The following is a 22,357-nucleotide window of genomic DNA, read 5'->3' as shown; positions in this document are numbered from 1 at the left end:
AGGAGAGAGGGAGAAAGGGAAATACAGAGAGAAGCTATACATTCAACTAGCTTCCTTGAACCGAAAGTAGTACAGCCTTATATTGGTAGCTAACTATCATACAGTACCTGCAACCGAGAATTCTCAGTACCTTATCTATTGAATAGCAAGAAAGTAGAATATTCTGACAAATTCTAGACTTTTGAGTCCCTACTATTATTCACTCACCGTGACTATTATGTCCAAATTCAATTTCCAAAACTGCAGCAACCCTTCAGATGAATCATGGTAACCTGATAAAAGAGATAACCTGCTAAGAACGATTTTATTTATATATAGAAAATGTGGACAACAGGGCACTCTGGGGTTCTCTCATCACTATGCTCTGGCGAAAAAGTGATGATTAGACTAAGAATGACAATAGAGGATCCAACATAAAGCAGGGAGGATGGAATGCCAATATCAAAAAATAAAATACTAGATATTTATCATGATCTATCCATCAGTACTTAATATCTACTTAGCCCCATCCTTATACACAGTCCCCACATCTCTCCACCAACTATAACAAAAAATAAGGAAAATAAACAGGGTTTTAGTCTCAATATATGCACAACGATATACAAACAAACTTCTAGTAAATTTCACATGTGCTTCTCTTTGTGCTATGCATTTCTTCATCATGCACTCCTCTGTCATACAATTTCTTGCATGCAAACCAATTGTGTTCATTTCCGAGCTAGTTATTTCCAATGCCGGATTTTATGGTGTGAGTATGTATACTTGTTCATATATTCATAGAGCTCTAGATGTTTGTTTGTTTATGAGTCCATTCTTACGAAATTATTCTTGTGACTACAATCACATTCACATTCACAATCACAACCACAATCACAATCACACACTCAAACTCACAATAAAATACCACCCCACCAAAGCAATTCTATTAAAAGTAATAAAACAAGCAACGATCGATTTCAAATCTTTCAAGTGACTACCTATGTACTTCATAATTAAAGTAAGTAAAATACGCAAGCGAAGTGAAATGCGTGACTAAACTAAAAAGTCAAACACCCACCCACCCAGACTTCTTCACAAAGTTCGACTATCTAGCTAACCTCATCAATCATATCCATTAGTCCATTTATCCATCCATGTATCCATTTGTTAATTCCTCATAATCGTAGTGGTATCATATCATAGCACTCATTAAACACCCCTAGCTGTAACTTTCCTATCCTCTGACGTTACACTCATTCGTCATAACAAGCAACCCTTTAGCGAAAACGAAAACTATCCATCTATCCATCCATTCAGTCATGAATTTTATGCTATGCAATCCTGATTATATCCATCCGTTCTTGTTATCAAATCATCTAGTGTACGTAAACGCACTAGATAGATAGCGACACAAGAATTTAAGCATCATCCTCATCATCCACACTGGTAAATTCTTCCTCCCATTCAAATTTTGGCAGAACCATTGATTGACGGTGACTTCTTCGTCGTTGAGATTCTATCGATCACGAACAAACCATTAGCAACTTGAACTTATGTCATAATCACAATAGACAGAGAATAAAAGGAAAGAAAACAAGAGCAAATACATACCAGCCTTCGCAACTCTCTCTCGCGCAAGAGCCATAGCGTCATCCCCCGCATATCCACCTACACCTCTATACTCCGATTGCATGGTGACCGGTCTCTCGTTTTCTGTACCTCCTCCGCCTTCACGTGTATGATCCATACTCATACCCATTCTCTCAGCCGCAGCAGTACCCGCTCCAGTTCCAGCAGCAAATGCACCACTACCACTACCACCTCCACCACCACTCGCGCTCCTCAAAAATCCCTGCATTCCCAATCCCATCCCCTTAAAACTCACACTTGCTCTCCTCAAAAAACTTCCCCGTCTAGATCCTATTCCCATTCCCATTCCCTCACTACTGTTCCCACTGTAACGATCTCTCGCTGTACCTCTATGATTGATGCCCATACCCATACCCATTCCCGCATCGCCAAGTCCTCCATGTATAGCTGGATCTTGGTTGTTATTTCCGAAACCCATGACGCCGATGCCGCCAAGGCTAGCGAAATTGAAGCCGTTGATTGGGGCGGTCCATGAACGGCGAAACCCCCGACGCTTGGAGCTAAGAGAGGTGGAGGCAATGTATGTTGGAGAGACAGTAGGTGGAGTGCCGGTGGCGATAGTTGTTGGTTCGACGGGATGGGAGAGCAGGGGGTTTTCGTGGAGGCTGGGGGAGAAGTGTTAGTTTTGGAGGTTTCAAGGGATGAATTATGGGTGTGAAAAAGTGGCTTCAATAGCTTCAAGAACGGTAGAAAAACTTGAAAACCAAAAAGGATAAAAAAAAAACTCACAGATCTTGCTTCTCTCTCTCTTTTCTCTCTTTCTCCAGTCTTTCCTTTCTCTCTTCTTCACTCTCACCAACTTCCTCTTCATCTTGACTTTCATCTTCACTTTCACCGGCTTCCTTATTACCATCTCGTCCTCGTCCTCGTCCCTCAAATTGATCTTTCCAATCAATGCATTCTTGTCGATTGACAATACATGCACCAGTGCCAATATCCTCGATATGGCGTCCGTAAGGTACGACTTCCAAACCTGTATTACCAACCACAATCGTCATTGGGACCGGTTTTCTCGGAATAGTAAAAGCGCGTTCTCTTCCTTGCATATTCACACCAGAAGCACCAAGTCCAGCAGCATTCAATCTTGGAGTATTGACACCCGAACCCGAACCCGATCCATGAATCGCAACAGCACCATGATCCACACCTCGATAATTGTGCACGCGAGATCCTGAGGCTGTGACGATGGGAGTCTGCATGTTGATACTTCCGGGACTTTCGCTTCGCTCATGCGTAATCGTAGCATTTACTCCTGTACGAGCTACGCTACCATTACCACCACTGCCACCAGAACCAATTCCAGAACTGGGAAAAGCATCAAACATACCCAATCCATCGACTGGACTAATTTCCTCACTCTGACTTGTGCTTCCTTCAGCACTTCCTTCTGCACTATCATCTCCATCACTATTGACAATCGCAGCAGTGCCACCGCCCACACCATCACCAAACCTCCTAACCTCCACCGTCCTCAAATTCGGCGTCGGTGGCAAATTCTCGCTCGGATTCGTGTAAGTCGAGCTTGTAGTGACTAGCGGATTATAACTATTTCCACTCTTGCTTGTGCTTGTTTCCTTACTATTTGCACTTCTCTGGGTATTTTTGCTGGAAGTTTTCGTAAGGGCTATGGTTGAGGATGGTGGGATGATTGTGTTTGAAGTCAATTTGTCGGTTGTGGTAGTGTGAGTGGTGTGATTTGCATCAACCGTCGCAGCTGAACCTGTGTTTGGATTTTGATTTTCAACTCCACTTGGGATACCAATGTGTTCATGATCAGCCGATTCCAATCCTATTTCCGCACCAGGACCCAAGCCAAGACCAATAGACTGAGTTTGATCTGCAGTAGCAGTAGGAGCAGGCGCTGATCTTACAGCAGGGAATAAGCGTCTTGGTTGAACCTGCTGAACTTGCTGAACTTGCTGAACTTGCTGAACTTGCTGAACTTGCTGAACTTGCTGAACTTGTTGAAAACTTTGACGAACAGTCAAACCACGCTCGCGATGGCGTTTCGGACTATTAGAGAGATTATTCGCCGCGCTTTCCCAGACATTTTCGGCTACGCCAGCGGCGGATTTGAAGAAAGAGGAGAAGTGATGGGACATTTTGATTTTGATGGTTATAAGTTCGAGTTAAAAGAGGTAAGTATTGGTTAGAATTCGATTGATTGATTGATAGTTCGAACTTGAAAGATATTTGTTTGATGGTTCTTCAAGATGGTGATTCGACTCGACTCGACTTGATGCGACGGAAAGCTGATGCTGATTGATAGATGTTGTTGAAGCTTACTTAAAGCCCAGTCGCAGTTTTTCTCTCACTTTCCCTATTCAACAAACTTGAATCTGATCAACTGAGTAGGTAGTTATCAAATAAACCAGACTCTTTTCATCTGCGTCTTCAAATTATCCTTTCATCCAGCCCTTAATTTGCCTGGCCACAATCTCCCAATCTTTCAATTTTCAAGCTTCTTCAGCTCCTCTCAAATCCAATCAACTCTCTAAATCAATCCACTAATCCCTCAACTGTACAGGCTTCACACAAAAAAACTTAAAGTCCCTTTCATACAATACACCCAAGAGGTAATTCGTGTTGTTCTTCGTTCGTCGTTGTTTTCTCGCCCAAATTGAAAGAAGTGAGTAAAGTGACTGTAAAGAAGTTAAAGAGTTGAGTATTATCAAGAAGTCGAGTTGAGTCGAACGCAGTCGAATGCAGTCGTCAAATAAAATAAAATCAACAATGCTTACAAGCCTTTATAACTCTTCAGTTCACTTCTCACAGTTCACCGTTCCGAGTTCTCAATTCTTAAAAAAAACACAAAAAAAGTCAAGATAAAGTAAAAGAAAATTTGAAGAAAAGTCTTTCGGTGAGTTCGTCCAATAATTGGATAAAGTCGAATTCATTCAAAGTTGAAGTTGATTCAAATCAAGTGAATTTGATCAAATCCAATCCAATCCAATCCAATCCAATCCAATCCAAGATGAGTTAACTATCCATACATACCAATATTGAACAAACCATTTAAATCTTTATCTTTAATCTCATAATCCAGCAATTCTCAGTCCACTGATTTTAGAAAAACTAGATCTCAAATATGAAGCAAAATTTGTTCTATCATCACAGAGACAAATACTTAAATGTTCAAATCTCATCAAGTCAAATCAATTTCCATCTCAACAATACAACACAATGAATTATTTCTCCCAATTTGCTTTTCTCAAGTGATCTGTCATCTCATTCTCATTTTCAATCTTACAATCTACAAGAACTCAAGAATCTCAGAACCCAAAAATCCGATTATCCAATAGCAGTGAATAAAACTTTGAATTTTCTGTTATTTTCTGTTATTTTGATTTATTTTATCTATCTTTTTGTTCTTTCAAAAAAAAAAAAAGAGAAAAAAGGGGGTTAGTTCTTTAATAATTTCTCGCATTAACAAACCCAATTTCAAGTGGAAAATTCCAGTTTAGTGAAATGAAGTATGAGATTTAGTATTCAATATTTAAAAGCCGGTACAAAATCCAATATAAAATCCAATACAAGATATAAAATCAAAAATCAAGAATCAAACTCCCTATAGAGCAGCGAGGAGGTCAAGATTCAAGAGACCGTCAAAAACAATCAGAAGCATTCAACCTCCGAGTTTCATTGACCATTCCTTATAGGTAGAGAATCAGATAACATAACAATAACCATATCAATTTCATACTGTGTTGAACAATCATACTTGAGTCCCGTCCAGTACATACATACATATATACACATAAAAAGACATAAAAAGACATAAACCGACAAAAAATTCAAAACAAACACTTCACAAACCCATAAACTAATAAATCAATAACTCAATAAACCAAACCAACCCAAACCACCCCATCAATCAATCAATCAATCAATCCCCCATAGCATCCTCAAAAAGTCCTCTCAACTGTTCCCTCTCCTCCCCCACCTCCTCGGCCAAATTCGGCGCCAACATCAGGACTCTCTTCTGGGGCAAAGTGCCCTCAATCAACCCATCAATATGTTCCCTCTTGAAGCCCAAATCCTTCAACCCCCTCGGCTGATCACCCAACTCCTCGAGAAACTTCTCCAACGCTTCTGCCAAGACCGCACCCGCACTTTCCTTCTTCACATTCGAGATATCGACACCGAAACATTCGGCGGCTTGGAGATGGCGTTCCGGGTTCGAGGCTCCGGTGAAGCGGAAGACGGCGGGCGCGGAAACGGCAACGGATACGCCGTGGGGAATGATGGGGGTTTTGGTTACGTAGCCTGGGTGCGTGTAGCCGGGATTTTGTCCGGATATTGGGTAGGACATTCCTGGGTGTGTTAGTATATACTTTATGAAATGAATAGTATGCTGCTAGTTGATGTGGTGTGGTTAATCGCTGATATAACTCAATAGTTATATAGGGGTTTCAACAGTCCAGACTGCAGTCAGGGCCGAAGTACTTTGAACTTGAAGTTTTGACCATGTTTTCACCATCTCATCAAGTCTATTCTTCCAAATAAACTCAATAATCAAAACATCTCCAACCTTCAAACCTCTTCCCTCTAGACTACAATCTGTATTATCCCACACGTAACCACCCAACATCTCCTCGCAAACCCAACCAAGCAAAAACAAAAGCAAAAGCAACAAAAAAAAAAAAAACTCAACATACCATGACACAAATGCACCCCCGCATTACCAAACCCCACACCCGCCAAAGTAGCCGCCAAAAGCATCTGACTCTGCGCCTCATAATCCTCCGGATCTTTCGTCGCACGTGGCAAATACTTCGCCGTACTCTTCAACGCCTGCAGAGAAAATATATCACTAATCGGATTGGCACCCTGGTACGCCGGTCTCATGATAGGATTTTGAGGACGGGGCGTCCTCTCATAATAGGGGATTGCCGTCCAACTTTCCAAACTGTGACAGAGAACGTCTAATCCTGAGCTAGCGTGGACTGCAGACGGCATGGTGCGTGTATTGAGAGGGTCGCATATACCGAGGAGGGGTTTGAGATTTCTGTGCGCGATACCTGTTTTGGCTTTGTGAGAGACGAGATCGAAGATGGCGGTACCGGTTGTTTCGGAGCCGGTTCCGGCGGTGGTGGGAACGGCTATGAGAGGCAAGAGGGTCTTATCTATAGGTCTACCTTTACCAAGGGGTGCGTTTACGAAATCCATAAAATCGGCATCTGGATAACAGGTATATAGGTTCATGAGTTTGGCGGTGTCGATAACTGAGCCACCACCAACTGCTAGAAAAGCATCTGGTTGATAATTCTTGGAGAACTGGATTGCTTCTTTGATACTATTCATCTGTTAGAAAAGGTATTCATTTGAAATACTTGAATTTGCAGGAATTCCATCACGTTTCTGAGATTAACACGCTTACTCCACTTGAAGTTGTGCATTTTCTCTTACTCTTCAACCACACCAACTTAAGAGTGTGAAGAAAGACCAATGGTTGAAAAAAAGAACCCTCCCTCTCCCCAAAAGAGAAACCCAGAAAAACCTACCTCGTATCCTTCGGCTCGACTCTCGTCCCCTCATAAACCTCAAACTCCACTCCCTCCCTCCCAAGACCCTCCCTAACCTGCTTCATCGCCTCTAGCCCCTGCACCACCTTATCCGTCACCACAAGCACCCTCTTACTCCCCAAATTCTTAAAATCCATACCCACCTCCCTCGTCACCCCCGGTCCAAATCGTATCGACGAAGCCGCCATCTCAAACGCATATTCTTTTTCGCGAGTAGGATCCATAGGCGTAGCATAGTTACGCTGGAGATTCCGCTTGGTTTGCGAGAGAAGAGAGGAGCTAGGGTGGTGGTGATGGTGCGAGGGGTTGTTGTGGCAGGGACAGGAGGGCGGGTGCGTGTATTGAATTGTGCGGAGGAGATTCATAGCTCGAGCGGCTTTCTAGAGAGAGGATGTTAGCCCTGCGTTTTTTGGTTCTTTGGTTTGTAGATGAAATGAAATTCAAATGAGAAATTCCCCCTTCAACAGTCCACTCCTTTCGATAATCATGGGGGCAAGCCCCCAAATCCCCAGACCTCGCTGCGCTCGAACTTTCCCATCTCTCATCTGCCAATCTGCCTATCTACCCATTCCCTTTATCTAACATACACCAGTATCTCCCACACAAAGACTCTTACTCCATATAATCACACAACCCTCTCACCTCTCACCCCCTCTCACCCTTCCATCCCCTCCACCCCAAATCAAATCAAAACCACCCCAACAACCAAAAAAAAAGACCACTAACCGTAGGAGCAACCCGTATGGCCGACATCTTTGCAATATCCGTCTTCCTCTCTATCTTTCTCTCTTTCTTCTGTCTCTTCTCTCTCTCTATCTCTTACTATCCTTCAAGTTCCTATATGTCGTTCCGTTCCGTCTGGTTTCCTTTCCTCTCGTTCGTTTCCTCTCGTTTGTTTCGTTCTTATCCTCTCGTTCTTATCCTATCCCCTATTTCCAATTCCCTATTTTAACTGCTTTCCTTATTTCTTTCCTTTCTTTCTCTTCCTTCCTTTCAATTCTTTCTTTCTTTCAATTCTTCTTTCCTTCCCTCCCTTTATATACCTACTTACTCGTCCTATCCCGTCCCGTCCCGTCCCGTCCTCTCTTCGTATTCTCGTTGTATTATTCCTTCCTTCTCTTCTCCCTTCTCTCTCTTCCCAAACTCTTATTTCAGCACCCTACCCTAGTCTCTCAATCGAATCTCAATCAATCCTCAAATCCTCAAATTCTCAATCCAATCCAATCCAATCCAATCCACTCCAGTCCAGTCCAGTCCCTCTCAAATATCCACACAACTCACAACTCGCAACTCACAATAAGAAACCAAAACGAAACAAAACAAGCCTATGTAATTCGTAGTTCGTAATTCGCAGTTCGCAGTTCACAATTTGTAAACCAGAGAGTAATCTCTCAATCTCTCAATCTCTCAGTCTCTCAACTCAACTTCAATACAATTCAAAAACAACTCAAAAACAACAACAACAAAACTCAACACGTATCCATACACCACGTATCCATATGTCCACACCAGTCCACACCAAACCAAACCATAAATGACGTTTCGATTCACACCCCCAATCCCATCCCATCCCCCCCAAAAGGCGGGGAAAGCTTCCCCACCCATGTCCGCCGAGCCGAACCGACCGACCGACCTCGGATATCCATATGTTCCCTACTGACCACCTACCCAGTCAAGTTAGTCATGAAGAATCTAACTCGATATAGTAAGTACCCTTTTAGAAGATTTTAGAACAAGCAGTCAATCAATCAGATGAACATTCATCAATAAAGCATTGAAAACACATTTAATCATTTACCGGTGAATTAGAACCACTTAAGATAAGAGTAGAGTAGAGTGTCTTTTTTTCATAATTTAGATAGATATATCATATGTAGATAGTTAATTGATAATATGTATTCCTCATTGGCCCTACACATTCCATATCCATTGCCACCCTCCCATACCTATCCATCAACTCTTAAGAACACCAAGGTATCAAATCCAACCATGCGCACTAAACTACCCATCCATCCATTCAATTTATGACCCACCCTCCCCTTGTTCCCAAAGCACCTCTGGGGATAAATAAATAAATAAATACAAGACGAGATGCGCCAAAAAAAAAAAAGAAGAAAGAGAAATTCAGATGGCCTCATTTGACATCCTGTGAAGGATCAATCCGATAAAAAACAATCATGATGAAATGATTCAATCAACCTTCAACTCCATCCGATGATTATAAAAATAAAAATAAAATCGACGCGCACTTCGCTATGTATCTCCAAGCTATACAACATATCTTATAATCGTCTCGTAAATGACGCATAATGCATCAATTGTTCGAAACGTAACTTCTTGAAGAATCCGGTCTCCATGTTCGCTTCGTATGTTGACGTAAATTAATTACCTACCCCATCGACTACCTCTTCGACTACTTGCGCCAGACTCTCCTCCTCTACTTGCTTCGTATCCTCTAGCTTCATCAATGCTTCTTCGATCTCGTCCAATCTCACTCATGTCGAAGAGTAATGGCTCATCATCTGGTTCATATTGTCCCCTGCTAAAACTGTACCTGCCGCCACTAGCTCGTTCACTACCACTTCCACTTCCTCTGTCTACTAGGAGGCTAGAGAAAGAACCGGTTTGTGGTGGGGTGACTCCACGGCCACCAGTTTTCCCAATACGTGGTCGATATGGTGAGTTTGCAGAACCTGGACCACTGAATCGAGAAACTTGAGGAACATCTGGATCATGAGCTTCCAAAGATGATGAGGCTTGACGAGACATGGCAGTAGTACCTTCAGAGATTCGAGGAGCAGGTTGGAGTTGGGATGAAGATTGTCCAGTTGGTGATTCTACCTCCTCAGAGGCTTGTCCAATGTTCAAGAGTGCACTCAGACTTGGTGGCTCCCGATCATCGGCTCCTAAGCTTATACTTCTATGCACCCCAAATGGAAGATCACCCAATTCATCATCGATTGCCAATGATCTATGTTGCTGAGCAACAGAACTTGATCTTCGAGCGTGGGGGTAGTACGGTCTAGGTGAGGTGGGGATATCGATAGCATTTGTTCCAGCATCATTTGGATGATCACTATCTTCCACATCATCTAATCTTGCTTCTGAAGTCCTACTTCGTCGACTTGGTCTTCGTGGTTGATCGTACTCAGCTATTGAATTTGCACTTAATCGTGAAGGGATGGCGGGAGTGTGAGGAGTGTGTGGGGAGATGGGTTTACCGGGGGATGATCCTGCTGAAATTGAGGTAGCAGCAACCATAGGAGGTACACTAGATAATTGTCGACTCGAAGAACTTGATGATCTTTGTAGCATTGTTGATGAAGCCAGAGAATCTGTCAAAGCATTATGTGAATCGCGCATTGATTGAAATCTGGATAATTGTGCAGTGGCTCTCTTTCTTGATGCTTCTCCAGAAGGTTCGAAACTCTGCAAGGTTTTCTTACTTTCCAAGAGTTTCAGAAAATCCGATATATTGTCATCATCAGTTTGTAAAGATCCCGAACTACCACCTGTTCCAGCTTCTGCAAGAATACCAGAACCTGGTTGCACAGAAGATGAGAGACTTTGTTTACCGCTGCTACCCTGATCATCTTCTACTGTTTTACTAGCTCCTCCATAAGATGATCTGCCACGACGATGACTAAAACTACTGCTGTATCGAATCGGAGCAGGTTTCGGTGAGCTTGAGACAGATGTGGGAACCATATTATCTGCGGCCATTGGGCCCCCTCTCAACGTAGCTGGCATTCCAGCTATGAGAGATGAACGATTTCTGGCTTGTGCAAGTGCACTAATTCCAGATGGCCTTGGCAAGGACCCTGGAGATGCAGGTAAGGTTTCACCGGCATAAGTAGCACGGCTGGGAGATGAAGACAGGGAGCCAGCTTTGAATGGCTGAAACGATAATGATGGTCTTCTCGCCATCGCGATACCTTCCAATGACTTTATCGAACCTTTCGATCCGAGTAATGGGCGTGATTGTGGTAAAGATCCCATGGGCGGGGAGCTCGTATCTGATCCTATGGGCCTCTGAGCTCTCAAGGCGGATATTGGGCTCGAGCCTCCTGGGGGAGCGTTTCCGTGGAATGTTGATAAACTTCCATATGTTTGAACTGGACCAGAATCATCGGTAAGTTGTTTGTGTGCTGGAAGGGAGCCAATTTCCGGCTGCTTTGTTGACCTTCGACGACTTAAATCACCTCTTGCTGCCAATGAAGGAGTGAAGAAGTGTTCGTCTGCACCCATGAATCGAGAGCTGAGAAGAGATTCAGAATCATCAACACGAAAGTTACAATCATTTCGATATGTTACTTCGGCGAAAATTGGACCGGCAGGAGTTTCAGTGGTTCCCAGGTTATGCGTCGAGGTGACTGGACCACTGTGGTCGAATATAGGTTGCTTAAGGCCATCGATTCGACGTGGTTGAGTATTACCGGTTGTGATACGACAATTAACAATCAATGAATTTGTTGGCGCTCCACTCTTTCCTATGTTCTTTTTGAATTTCTGGGCCGGCAATAATTTGGATGCTGAATACAATGCGCGAAAGAAAACAACACACTGTTTGTAGAGAAGGGGTAAAGTAGGAGCAAAATTATTGGGCTGCTCTCCGGGTATATCTCCGAGCTCAATTCTCCAACGTTCTAGTATGACTTCGCTATGTTCATCATGGGAACTACTAGAATCACTTAGAGCATCCAAAGCATCCCATCGCTTTCCCAAATCATCTACGATAACCAATCTCTGACTTTTCGTCAAGTGGGAAGTATCGATGTATGTTTCTATTATAAGTGGTGGTGGTCGATTCTGAAAGCCACCGCACGTTCGCCATGTGTTGAGCTCATCTCGATATGCATCGGTATCATCGGTTTCGATTTGAAACTATTGGAGGGGAGAAACGTTAGTTGATGACCACAGCACAGGCAACGAATGATAGAAAGGACATACCCATTTGCTCACTTTCACGGTTCCATCTCTGTTGAGGACTACAGGAAGTCCTACTCGCGATCCCAGTAAGATAATTGCAGCTTTCGTGTGGAAATTCTGGAGAAGTCAGGTTAGCTTCGTTTCGAATGGAGGTCAAGCATGTGTGATGATTGAGCATCACTGACTGATATGATTTGATCCATTCTCTTGACCGCTTCTCGACTTGGGCCAGTAGCAACCATGGATCCACCATCTCCACCTGCATCGTCTGCTTCTTGATAATGTGGCATATCTGATAGTGTTCTCGAATGGGCAGATCGACCGTCTTCTCTAGGGTTGTTTGTTCGAGTTGGATTTGTGTGTGGTGACGAGGCTGGTGAGGCCGTCCTAGGTGAAGGACGAGGATGTTGATGCATTATATGATAATTGCTGACGTAGATGTTGAATCGTAGCACGCTGTCGGTTCAGCAGCAAATGCAAGATGCGCTGGTATTTGCAGAAAGATAATGCTCCTACTCAAGTCTCACACATCAACAATCGTGATTCTAGATGGTAAATAAAGCGGTTCCCAGATACCACATAACTTGGGCATCCATCGTAGTATGATCTAGTGAAATTTTCGAGGGTTCTAGAGTTTTGAAATCTCTAGATATAGTACAGGACCAAGAATATGGAGGTCGGTATTGGATATCCTCCCAGGCAGTGAAGTGGGAGAGAAGGTGGTTGTTGGGTTTGGGGGGGGGGGGGAGGGGGGAAGAGAGAGATGCTTGAAGTGGGTACTGAATTTCACGCAACAGACATGATTGCGAATAAGGGCTTTCAGTAAGGCGTAAGATGGAATGATGAATCGAGTGAATCGGATGGATCAAATTGGAGAATATTAAAAGGACTTTGCAGTATTGATTGATGAAATGATTGCGCTCAAATAAGTTGACGTTGGAGTGGATGAAAATAAATTAACGAAATTGAGAATTGAGAAAGTGGTAAAAGTAAAGTTGACGGTAGAAGTGATTGATGGTGGTACAAGGAGGTTGAAGCTCAGATGGCGATTAAGAGAGAGTAAGAGAGCGATGGAGACTGGGGCTGGGAGCAAGAGAGTCATGCAGGTTTTTGAGGGTGGGTACTATGACTGAACTGTAATTGATTGACTTAGTAGTGACCTACTAGATAGTACTGACCCCGTACATACAGGACTAGTCGTTTTGATGATAGAATTGAGCCTTGTGATTTGAAGGTATGGGAGAGATAAAAACGAAGGAGGAGGAGGGAGGTATGATAACAGTAGTATCGCTAGGAGGATGAGGAGTAGGGAGTAGGACAAGATGGAATTAATAAAGTTTATTAATCTTTTACTTCAAAGTTTGAGGATTGAAGAGGTGAGGTAAAACATTACTAAGACAATTGGGAGAGGATCAAAAGAAAATATGAAGATATAATTATTTAATTTATGTTGATACGTCGATGGAATTATGTACTTGATTGGTATGGGTGGTATGAGTATGATAGTATGAATACCTAGTAGTATGTATGAATAGTATAAATATATGATGAAACAATGAAAACTGTCTAGTCACTCCCTACCCTACCCTGCTAAGCCAAAGATCTCGAGCGTGGAAGTGAAGGCTGTTCTTTTAGAATACTCTAGAGGTCTGTGTTAAGTGAAGTTCTTGTGCTTGGAAGCACTCTAGTTACAACTTCATTCATGCTTTTATGTTCTGCTATCTATCTAGTATCTATCTATCTATACAATATACAATATACCTACTACATATATCGATGAGGTAGGTAGATAATTCCCATTCCCATGTAACATACTGACAGGAACAATTATAAGCAATTGGCTGGCTGCACTTACCAAACCCCTAGAAGGAACCTACCGTGCGACCTAGTAATTTCATGCTGCATTCAGTTTATGATTCATTCATTCATTCATTCATTCATTCATTCATTCATTGACTTTTCATCCTTTCTCCGATAACGATAACGATGAATCAACTAACCGATAAGAAGAAGAACACCAATAACAACCTTGAACACCAATAAGAATAAGGTCTTGCACAACACAACATCATAGTCTTCCTAGACTTGAGCTAATCCCTTCTACCATGATTGACTACTAGGTATCTATCTGCCTACCACCTCCCTACTAGTATTCCAATCAAGGTTCAGATTACATATATCCAAGTACATCTTATAAGCCGATATCATACTAGGTATCAACACATACACATACACATACACATGCACACATACACATACACACACACGCACGCACGCACGCACACACACGCACACACATTTCCCAACGTCTACCTACATAAAAATCTGCAATCATTGCATACACCACCATGTACTTCCCAGGATAGATGAATCAAACCAAGGTACCAAAAACGAGTAAAAAGGGGGGACCTTCCCATCAAAGTAGTATCAATCAACCACTCCTCTCCCATTTCCTGACCGAGTCACCGGCTCTATCATTGATTCCATCCGATTGAATGATAGAAATAAAAAATGAAAAATGCATCCATGAGTATGGGGGTCAGTTTCCTAGGGTCAGTTGATCCAACAAACATTCTCTCTTTGTCAGTACCGGTAAGCTCATCGATTATCGAGACCAATCATATCATATATCCGAGGGATAGATATCCTACATCTCTCTTTCCAAACTGCAGTGTGCCGTCGAGATGAGATACTAGGTTGAATAGCTAGGTATCATGTAGGTACCTATCTATCTACTCATCTATCGTGTACAAGCACTACTAGTTTATTTGATATGTGTATATGAATGTATACATGAATATGAATTAAACTGATGCATTAACCAAGCACAGAAACAAAATGAGTCAAACTTTATATTCTATACCTGGGTACGTGCCAGAAGAAGAGGCAGGTAAATACTGGCTGGGTAACCTAACAACACGATACACCCGCCGCCACAATATATCAATCAACACAGCCACCCATTTGATTGGCAGTAGAGTGAGTACTCCAGCTTCGTAAATTCATAGATAGTATGATGTCCGGTGCAAGGGATAAGTATTGAATATCAAACTTTCCCGCGAAAAATCAAAATCAAAATCAATCATCCACTTCCTCTAACCCTCTCTCTCACACAAACTCTTTCTTTCGCGTTACTTTCTTCATGATCTTCATATACCTATCTATGTACGAGTAAGTTACGTAGGTAAGAAAAGATACAGCCTCGCCATTCACACAACCACTTCAATCCAATTGGTGATGTGATGGTGTTTACCCATCTATCCATCCATCCATCTCTATCCTAATAAGAGTCAGATTTCGAGTTGACTCCTCGGTGCCTACACTACCCTTTTTCAAAAGTCGAATCGAACGGGGGAGGGATTTGCTTCTCATTGAGTACCTACCTATGTGTATATATATATTTGTTCTATGTAAGATTACTTCCATCTATCGAACATATTCATGAGTACTAGGTTTCATTAATGCAGAGTTAAGTAGAGGGAGAGTCGAGATCGATGGCCCATGTAAGTAAGCCAGTGAGTGAGTGACATGTGATTATATCTATCTATCTATCTATCTACTCCATCCCATATCTTCAATATCATCCATCTACTACTTACCAAGAGAAGAGAAGAGAAGTGTTCGAGTCAGCAATGCAGAGAGTACCTACCTAGGTAATATATGATGAAATGACCCCGAGTATAGTATCTACAGACGTTTTTTTTTTTTCTTTTTTTCTTTGTATTGATTTGAGATTGTTATATATCACCAGTGGGTGCACGGACTCACGGGACAGTCTGTATAACTTCAAAAAACCCAAAATGAGATAATATTATGATTAACATAGTTTAACACTGAATGGACCATATCACCAAGTGGGCCACTTTCACCTCAATTTATATTCTTTATATTCAATATATGTTTTATTAATCATTTATTATAAAATCTATAAATAAAAAAGTATATTTACTTTTAGTTATTAAAGCTTTTCAAAAAGATAAAAAACTAAGTATTTAATAGATTATTCAATTATATAATATACTTTATATAATAATCAGTTATAAAATAAACAATTTACTTCTATATATAGAGATTTGAATGAATTATTATAAAATTATAAAATTGAAAAAAAAAGTGATTATTTAATATATTCTTAATATAAATTCAAAAGGTTTTTTATTTAAATTTAAGAATATAAAAGATATAGTAAATTATATTCTTAAATTAAGGGGTGCGAAATATATTAGAAAGCTTTAAGCATATCAATTCATAAAACATTAAATCGAATTAAAAACACATTTTAATTATATTTATAATTTTCAAAAAGTTTTTTATAAGAATTTTAAATTTCTTAAAAAATGGTTTCAATTAATTACAAATATATAAGCGAAATATAGCATTTTGAATAGAGATTTTTATAATTTTAATAAAACAAGTTTTATAATAAGAATTATATGTGTAGTAATAGTTATTATTAATATTAAAAAATATAATAAAAGTAAATCAGTATAATTAAACAATCAAGAATGGATTATAGTAATAATATATGGAAATAAAGAGAATAAAACTATTCTCTTATTTCTAATAATTCAAAAACAGATTTATTTCTTTAATTAGTATATCAAAACTGATTTTTTTATGAATTAGATTATTAAATCTATATTTAATAAATAAATAAATAATAAAATAAATTTAGAATAATTGAAATATTTCAATAAATATATTAAGAATTGAAGAAAAAGTAAATATTGAATATTAATATTAAATAAATATGAAAATCATAAATCAATAGTTTTTCAAGTATATTATAAAAAGAATAATATTATATATTTATATTTATTATTATATTCAAATTATTTAATTTAATCACTTAATATTAACTATTTTAGTAATCTAAAATGTTTATATAATAATCAAATTGATGAATTTATTAAAATATATATCAATTATATTTCAAAGATTGAATTCTTTATAACTTTTAAAACTATATATAAGAAATTAATTATTTCTTAAAATATAAAATCAGAATTCTAAGAAATAGATTTAATCCTATTTGATTTTAAAACTATACTTTCGAAATTAGATATTCGAATTTATATATCTATCTCCCTCTCTTTCAATTTAAATCAATAAATCTCTTAAATCTCTTATAATCTAATTAAAGCTTTTTCTTAATTAATATTAATTAAATTTCGAATAATTCATTATTAAATAAATTCCCTTATATCTATATTTAAAATTATATTAGTTTTAGTTAAAAATATAAAAAGATTAGTTTATAAAAATATATTTTTAAATATAAAGAATTATATATTTCGGATAGTAAATAAAATATTAAGTAAATATCAATATACAAAAAAAACTTAATTATATTAAAAAGAAATATTTACTAAATAAAAAACTTTTAATATATTATTTTAATAAAAGATTGATATTTAGATTTAATATAATAAATATCAAAAAAAAAGGAATTCTAATAAAAAAGTATTTTTTAATTAATATTATAGTAAATATGAAAAGATAGGTTATAATATAAGAATCTATTAAAACAATATAATAGATCCTAGATTATTAAATTTTTAATAGTTTAAATCAATTGATTTAATAATTGTTGAATAATCTGTATTTGAAGATGTAAATTGAGATGAAAGTAGTCCACTCGGTGATATAGCCTACTCGGTGTTAAACTACGTTAACGTAGTTTAACACTAAATGGCTTATATCACCGAATAGCTTACTTCAAAATAGACCAAAATTGATTCTTTTTGAATATTCCTATTTTAATAATTAATCATTATTTTTGAAAAATAAAAGAATATAAAATAATAATAAAAATTCAATTTTTTAGAAATCTATTTTTTTTATAAATATTTCTATTATATTTAATAAAAAATTGAAAATATTATAATTTTTGTTACAAAAATTCTATTTTAATAATAATTTTTATATTAATTCAAATTTTCGAAAAAAGATTAGATTTTTATAATATTTTTATAATTAAATTTTATATATTTAATTTTTAAAAAATTCTATTAATAAATAAAGAAAATGTATGATTATATATAAATGAATTTTGTATGTATTTGAAGTGAGTTATTCAGTGATATAGGCTATTCGGTATTAAACTATGTTAAATAATTAACAACTATTACAATTTCGATTATATACATCTTTCATTAATATTAATAAGAGTTCTATGTCTATTGAATAATTCGATATATCTTTTTTGAATTTCCTTTTGTGTGATCTTGCTTTATTCGTTTTATATAATCTTCTTTAATTTCTTTAATGTTTTTTATTGTTTTTTTTTGAACTTATTGCTTTAATATATTCCAAATATCTTTTATTGGATTTAGATCAAATAAATTAAAAGAATAAAATAGATTTTCGATATTATATATATTTCTAAGCTTTTATATAAGATTATATTTAAGGGATTTATAAGAACTATTACCATCCTTTATTAAAAATTATTTATATATAGAATCCTTTACTTATAGTTTTTTAATTATCACGAATCGCACCCAACCGCAATTGCGATCGCTCACGTGCGCACTGGCGCACGTGCCCGATCACGTGTACATAGTTAGTATATAGGTGCGCTCTACGAGCGCTTTGCTCTCGATTCTGTAGTTATAGATTCTAAGGATAAATTGTACCCTGCTCTCGCAGTTCTTCTAAGGCAAAGTGTCACATTAATAACTTTTATATAAATAAGAAGTAGTTATTTTATATAGTATTTTTATATTATAATATTATTTCAAAGCTTAATATCCTTAGAATATAATTTATTACTTTCCTATATAGACTTTTTCCTTATATTCTTTAGAACTTTTAATTTTGAATTGTTTTTTAGGTTTAGGTGTAAATATTAGTCTATTTATATATTCCTTTTTATTGTAATAGAATTTAAGTTTTTCAATTTTTTCTTTAAAAGAAATCTATATTTTATAATGAATTTTATTATTTTTTAATAAAAAATATTCTATTATATTTGTTAACTTATATTAAATTCTAGTTTCTTTTAAAATCTCTTTTTTCCCTATAGAAATAGAATCAATATATATTTTGTTTATATATATAATATATCTCCAAAATCCTTTTACAATATTATATTTATAAATATTATTGAAAATGATGTGTTTTTATAATTTATATTAATAAAAACTTTTCTGAATAAATAGTTTTATAATATTAATCTTAATTTATAAATCTCTTCAAATTTTTTATAAAAAATGTTGTTTTATCTCTAATTAAAAGTGTTCAATTATTATTTTATAAGTTTTAGTTTATAGTTTATTTTGAGAAAATAAACCAAGTATTTTACAAATATTTTATTAATTGATATAAATCTCTTTAAATTCTTTAAAAACTTATAAGTTTATTTATATATATTTCTTCCTAATAAATCTCTTTCTTGAAATTATTAATAAATTATAGATTTTGATATACCTAATTAATTGAAATAGAGTATATATTTTCTTTTATATAATATTAACGTGATGTATCATTGAATAGACCATATCATCGAGTAAACCACTTTCACCTTAATTCATACTTTCAAACTCATATTATTCAATAATAACTAAATCAATTGATTGAAATTATAAAGATTTTAATAATCTAGAATTTATTAAATTATTTAATAAATCCTTGTTAAAGGAATAGAAGTTACCAGTGCTAAGCACGTGTAGTGATTAGTAAATATGGTTACTCAACGGGCTAGATTAAACGAATTATAGATAGGTATATTGATCCTTTTATATAATATTATAAAGAATCAATATACTTATATATATAATAATAGTTAATATAAAAATCTCTTCCACCCAATCTTTTAATAGATTATAAAACCTGGTTAGTATAACTCTGGATATTATTAATATGATTATTATTATAATTTAATTTATAAATTGAAGAGTATGTAATATTTTCTATAAATAGTATATAATAGTAGAATTGTTATTATTATTAATTCCTAAATTGAAAGAGTATATAATATTATTTACAAATAAATATATATATAATATAACAAAAAGTATATAAGACTAATTATATTGATATTTATAATCTATATAAATCTATTTATATAGAAAAAGGGGAAAAAAAAACTTTACAAATTCTTTATATAAATATCAAAATGAATAAAACTAAAAAGTAAATAAAAAGTATTCTGAATTTTATTTAAAAAATCTATAATTAATAATTTCAATAAATAAAAATACAATTAAAAAAAAAGGATTAATTCTATATAATTAAATTTATATTATAAGAATATATTAAGATTAAAGGAATTAAAATGGAAATCGATAATACTAAAGTTTTTTTAATTTTTAAAAAAAATAAAATTATAAATATTAAATTTAATCTAAATAAAAAAATCAAATATTTAAAAAATAAAGCTAATATACTATTATATATATACAAATTATTCAATAATAATAATAAAATATTTGTTAATGAGTATAATATAGTATAAATATTATAAAACTATCTAAAATTAAAGTATTTAAGAATTAATAATATTATAATTAATTTATATTTAATAATAATTCAAATATTTATTTTCAAATTTATTAATTATTTAGAAATAATTGTTATTAAAATCTAAAATAAATTAAAAGAATATTAATGTAAGTTTGGTATTATTAATTCTATATTCAAGGATTTGTATAGAGATAAAGCTTTATTTTTAGTTTTGATTAGAAGTTTTTCAAGCAAATATCAAATAATAATTAATACTATAAATATTTAAAGTATACTAATAATAAAAAACAAAATCAAATATTTTATTATTAAAAAGCTTAATATTTAAGAGATAGAATAAGCCTATATTATTAGCGGAAAGTATGTAATTCTAAATTAACAAAGAAATAGTAAAAGATTAAATTTATTAATATAATAAGATTGAGGGGAAATAATTAATATTTATATTTGCTATTTTTATAAGTAAAAGAATTACTTTTTATATAATTATAAAGATCTTATATTTACATAAACTCTAATCTATAAATATTATAAAGCCTAATAATAAAAAGTAATATTTAAAAAGATAATTAAAGTATTATTTTCTAAAAGAAAAAGTAATCAAGCTTATCTTATAGATAATGAGAGTTTTCTAATTAACCTTGATTTATTAGAAAGCAAAGAAAAATCTGATAATAAAAAGTATTATATCTCTAAAGAATTTATTTATAAGATTATCTCTTTTTATTAATATATAAATATTAATATTTTTTTATATATATTTAATTAACTTTTCTTTTTTAGAAATATTAAGAAAATAAAAAAAAGATAATAAAAGTTGATGAAAAAATTATATATTATAATTAAATAGATATTATTATAATAAAATTAGAAAATAATAATATAATTTTATTTTCAAAAATGTTATGTATATTAGAATTAGGAGTTAATTTTTTCTTTGATAGAAAGATTTGTAAGATCGAATTTAAGGGTAGATTTAATTTAGATTATATATATTTTCGAAAAAATGGAATAAATATTATTAAAACAAAAATGGATAGAGGAATTTATATAATCTTGAATATTACAAAAGAATATAAAGATATTATTTTATAAAATATAGAGATTATTAATAATATTGAGCTAAATAAAATTATTTTAAATATTTTTTTAAATAAGATTAAAAAGGATTTAAAAACTTATTTATTATAATATAGATAATTTAATTATTTTAATTTAAAGAAAATATGGAATTTTTATAAAGTTATAATATTAGGAAAATTAATTAAAATCTTATTTAAAATTTCTATATACAAAATATATATATTTATTAAAATAAAGAATCTAATTTCAAAATAACTTAGTTCTTATAAAATAAGAAAATTAGATTTTATTTATTTTGATATTATTAATCTATTCCCAAAATCCTTATAAGAAAACCATTATTTCCTATTGATTATAAATAATTGAATAAAAGTGAATTGAATTTTGACCTTGAAAATAAAAGACAAAGTTATATTAAAATTAAAGAAATAGAAAACTGAATTAAAACTTGATATTAATAATAAAATAATAACTATTTGAATTAATAATACACTAAAATTAATTCAAGCTATTAAAAAATGGAATTCTGAAATCTAATCAAAACTGATTATTATAATATCATTTTATTAGAACAAAACTATTAAAAGAAATATTAGTATTATTAAAACTAATATAAAAGTTATACTAAAAGAAATTGAATTATCATTGGAATTCTGAAATAAAGCTATTAAATACAATATATACTATAGAAATAAAACAAATATTAGATTAATTATCAATAATAG

The 22,357-nt window shown here is 34.6% G+C and overlaps 3 protein-coding genes across 3 annotated transcripts; all 3 read right to left on the bottom strand.

Annotated features, from left to right (window-relative positions):
* Window positions 1-1,397: 1,397 nt before the first annotated feature.
* Window positions 1,398-3,731, bottom strand: EAE97_009863 (uncharacterized protein; the record flags this gene model as incomplete). Its single annotated transcript, XM_038880378.1, has 3 exons — window positions 1,398-1,495; window positions 1,591-2,234; window positions 2,359-3,731. 3 exons carry the CDS (start codon window positions 3,729-3,731, stop codon window positions 1,398-1,400), a joined length of 2,115 nt encoding a protein of 704 aa, XP_038728745.1.
* A 1,784-nt stretch (window positions 3,732-5,515) lies between these two features.
* EAE97_009862 (uncharacterized protein) lies at window positions 5,516-7,907 on the bottom strand (the record flags this gene model as incomplete). Its single annotated transcript, XM_038880377.1, has 4 exons — window positions 5,516-5,943; window positions 6,288-6,925; window positions 7,134-7,534; window positions 7,881-7,907. 4 exons carry the CDS (start codon window positions 7,905-7,907, stop codon window positions 5,516-5,518), a joined length of 1,494 nt encoding a protein of 497 aa, XP_038728744.1.
* A 1,632-nt stretch (window positions 7,908-9,539) lies between these two features.
* EAE97_009861 (uncharacterized protein) lies at window positions 9,540-12,499 on the bottom strand (the record flags this gene model as incomplete). The annotated part of the gene is made up of 3 exons (XM_038880376.1): window positions 9,540-12,038; window positions 12,105-12,200; window positions 12,269-12,499. The coding sequence occupies 3 exons, from the start codon at window positions 12,497-12,499 to the stop codon at window positions 9,540-9,542; spliced, it is 2,826 nt and encodes a 941-aa protein (XP_038728743.1).
* Window positions 12,500-22,357: the final 9,858 nt, after the last annotated feature.

Source organism: Botrytis byssoidea (genome assembly GCF_014898295.1).
Source record: "Botrytis byssoidea strain MUCL 94 chromosome Unknown BBYS_024, whole genome shotgun sequence".
Lineage (NCBI taxonomy): Eukaryota > Fungi > Ascomycota > Leotiomycetes > Helotiales > Sclerotiniaceae > Botrytis > Botrytis byssoidea.
Note: the sequence above shows the minus strand (reverse complement) of the source record. Positions and strands in the feature narration are given on the sequence as shown.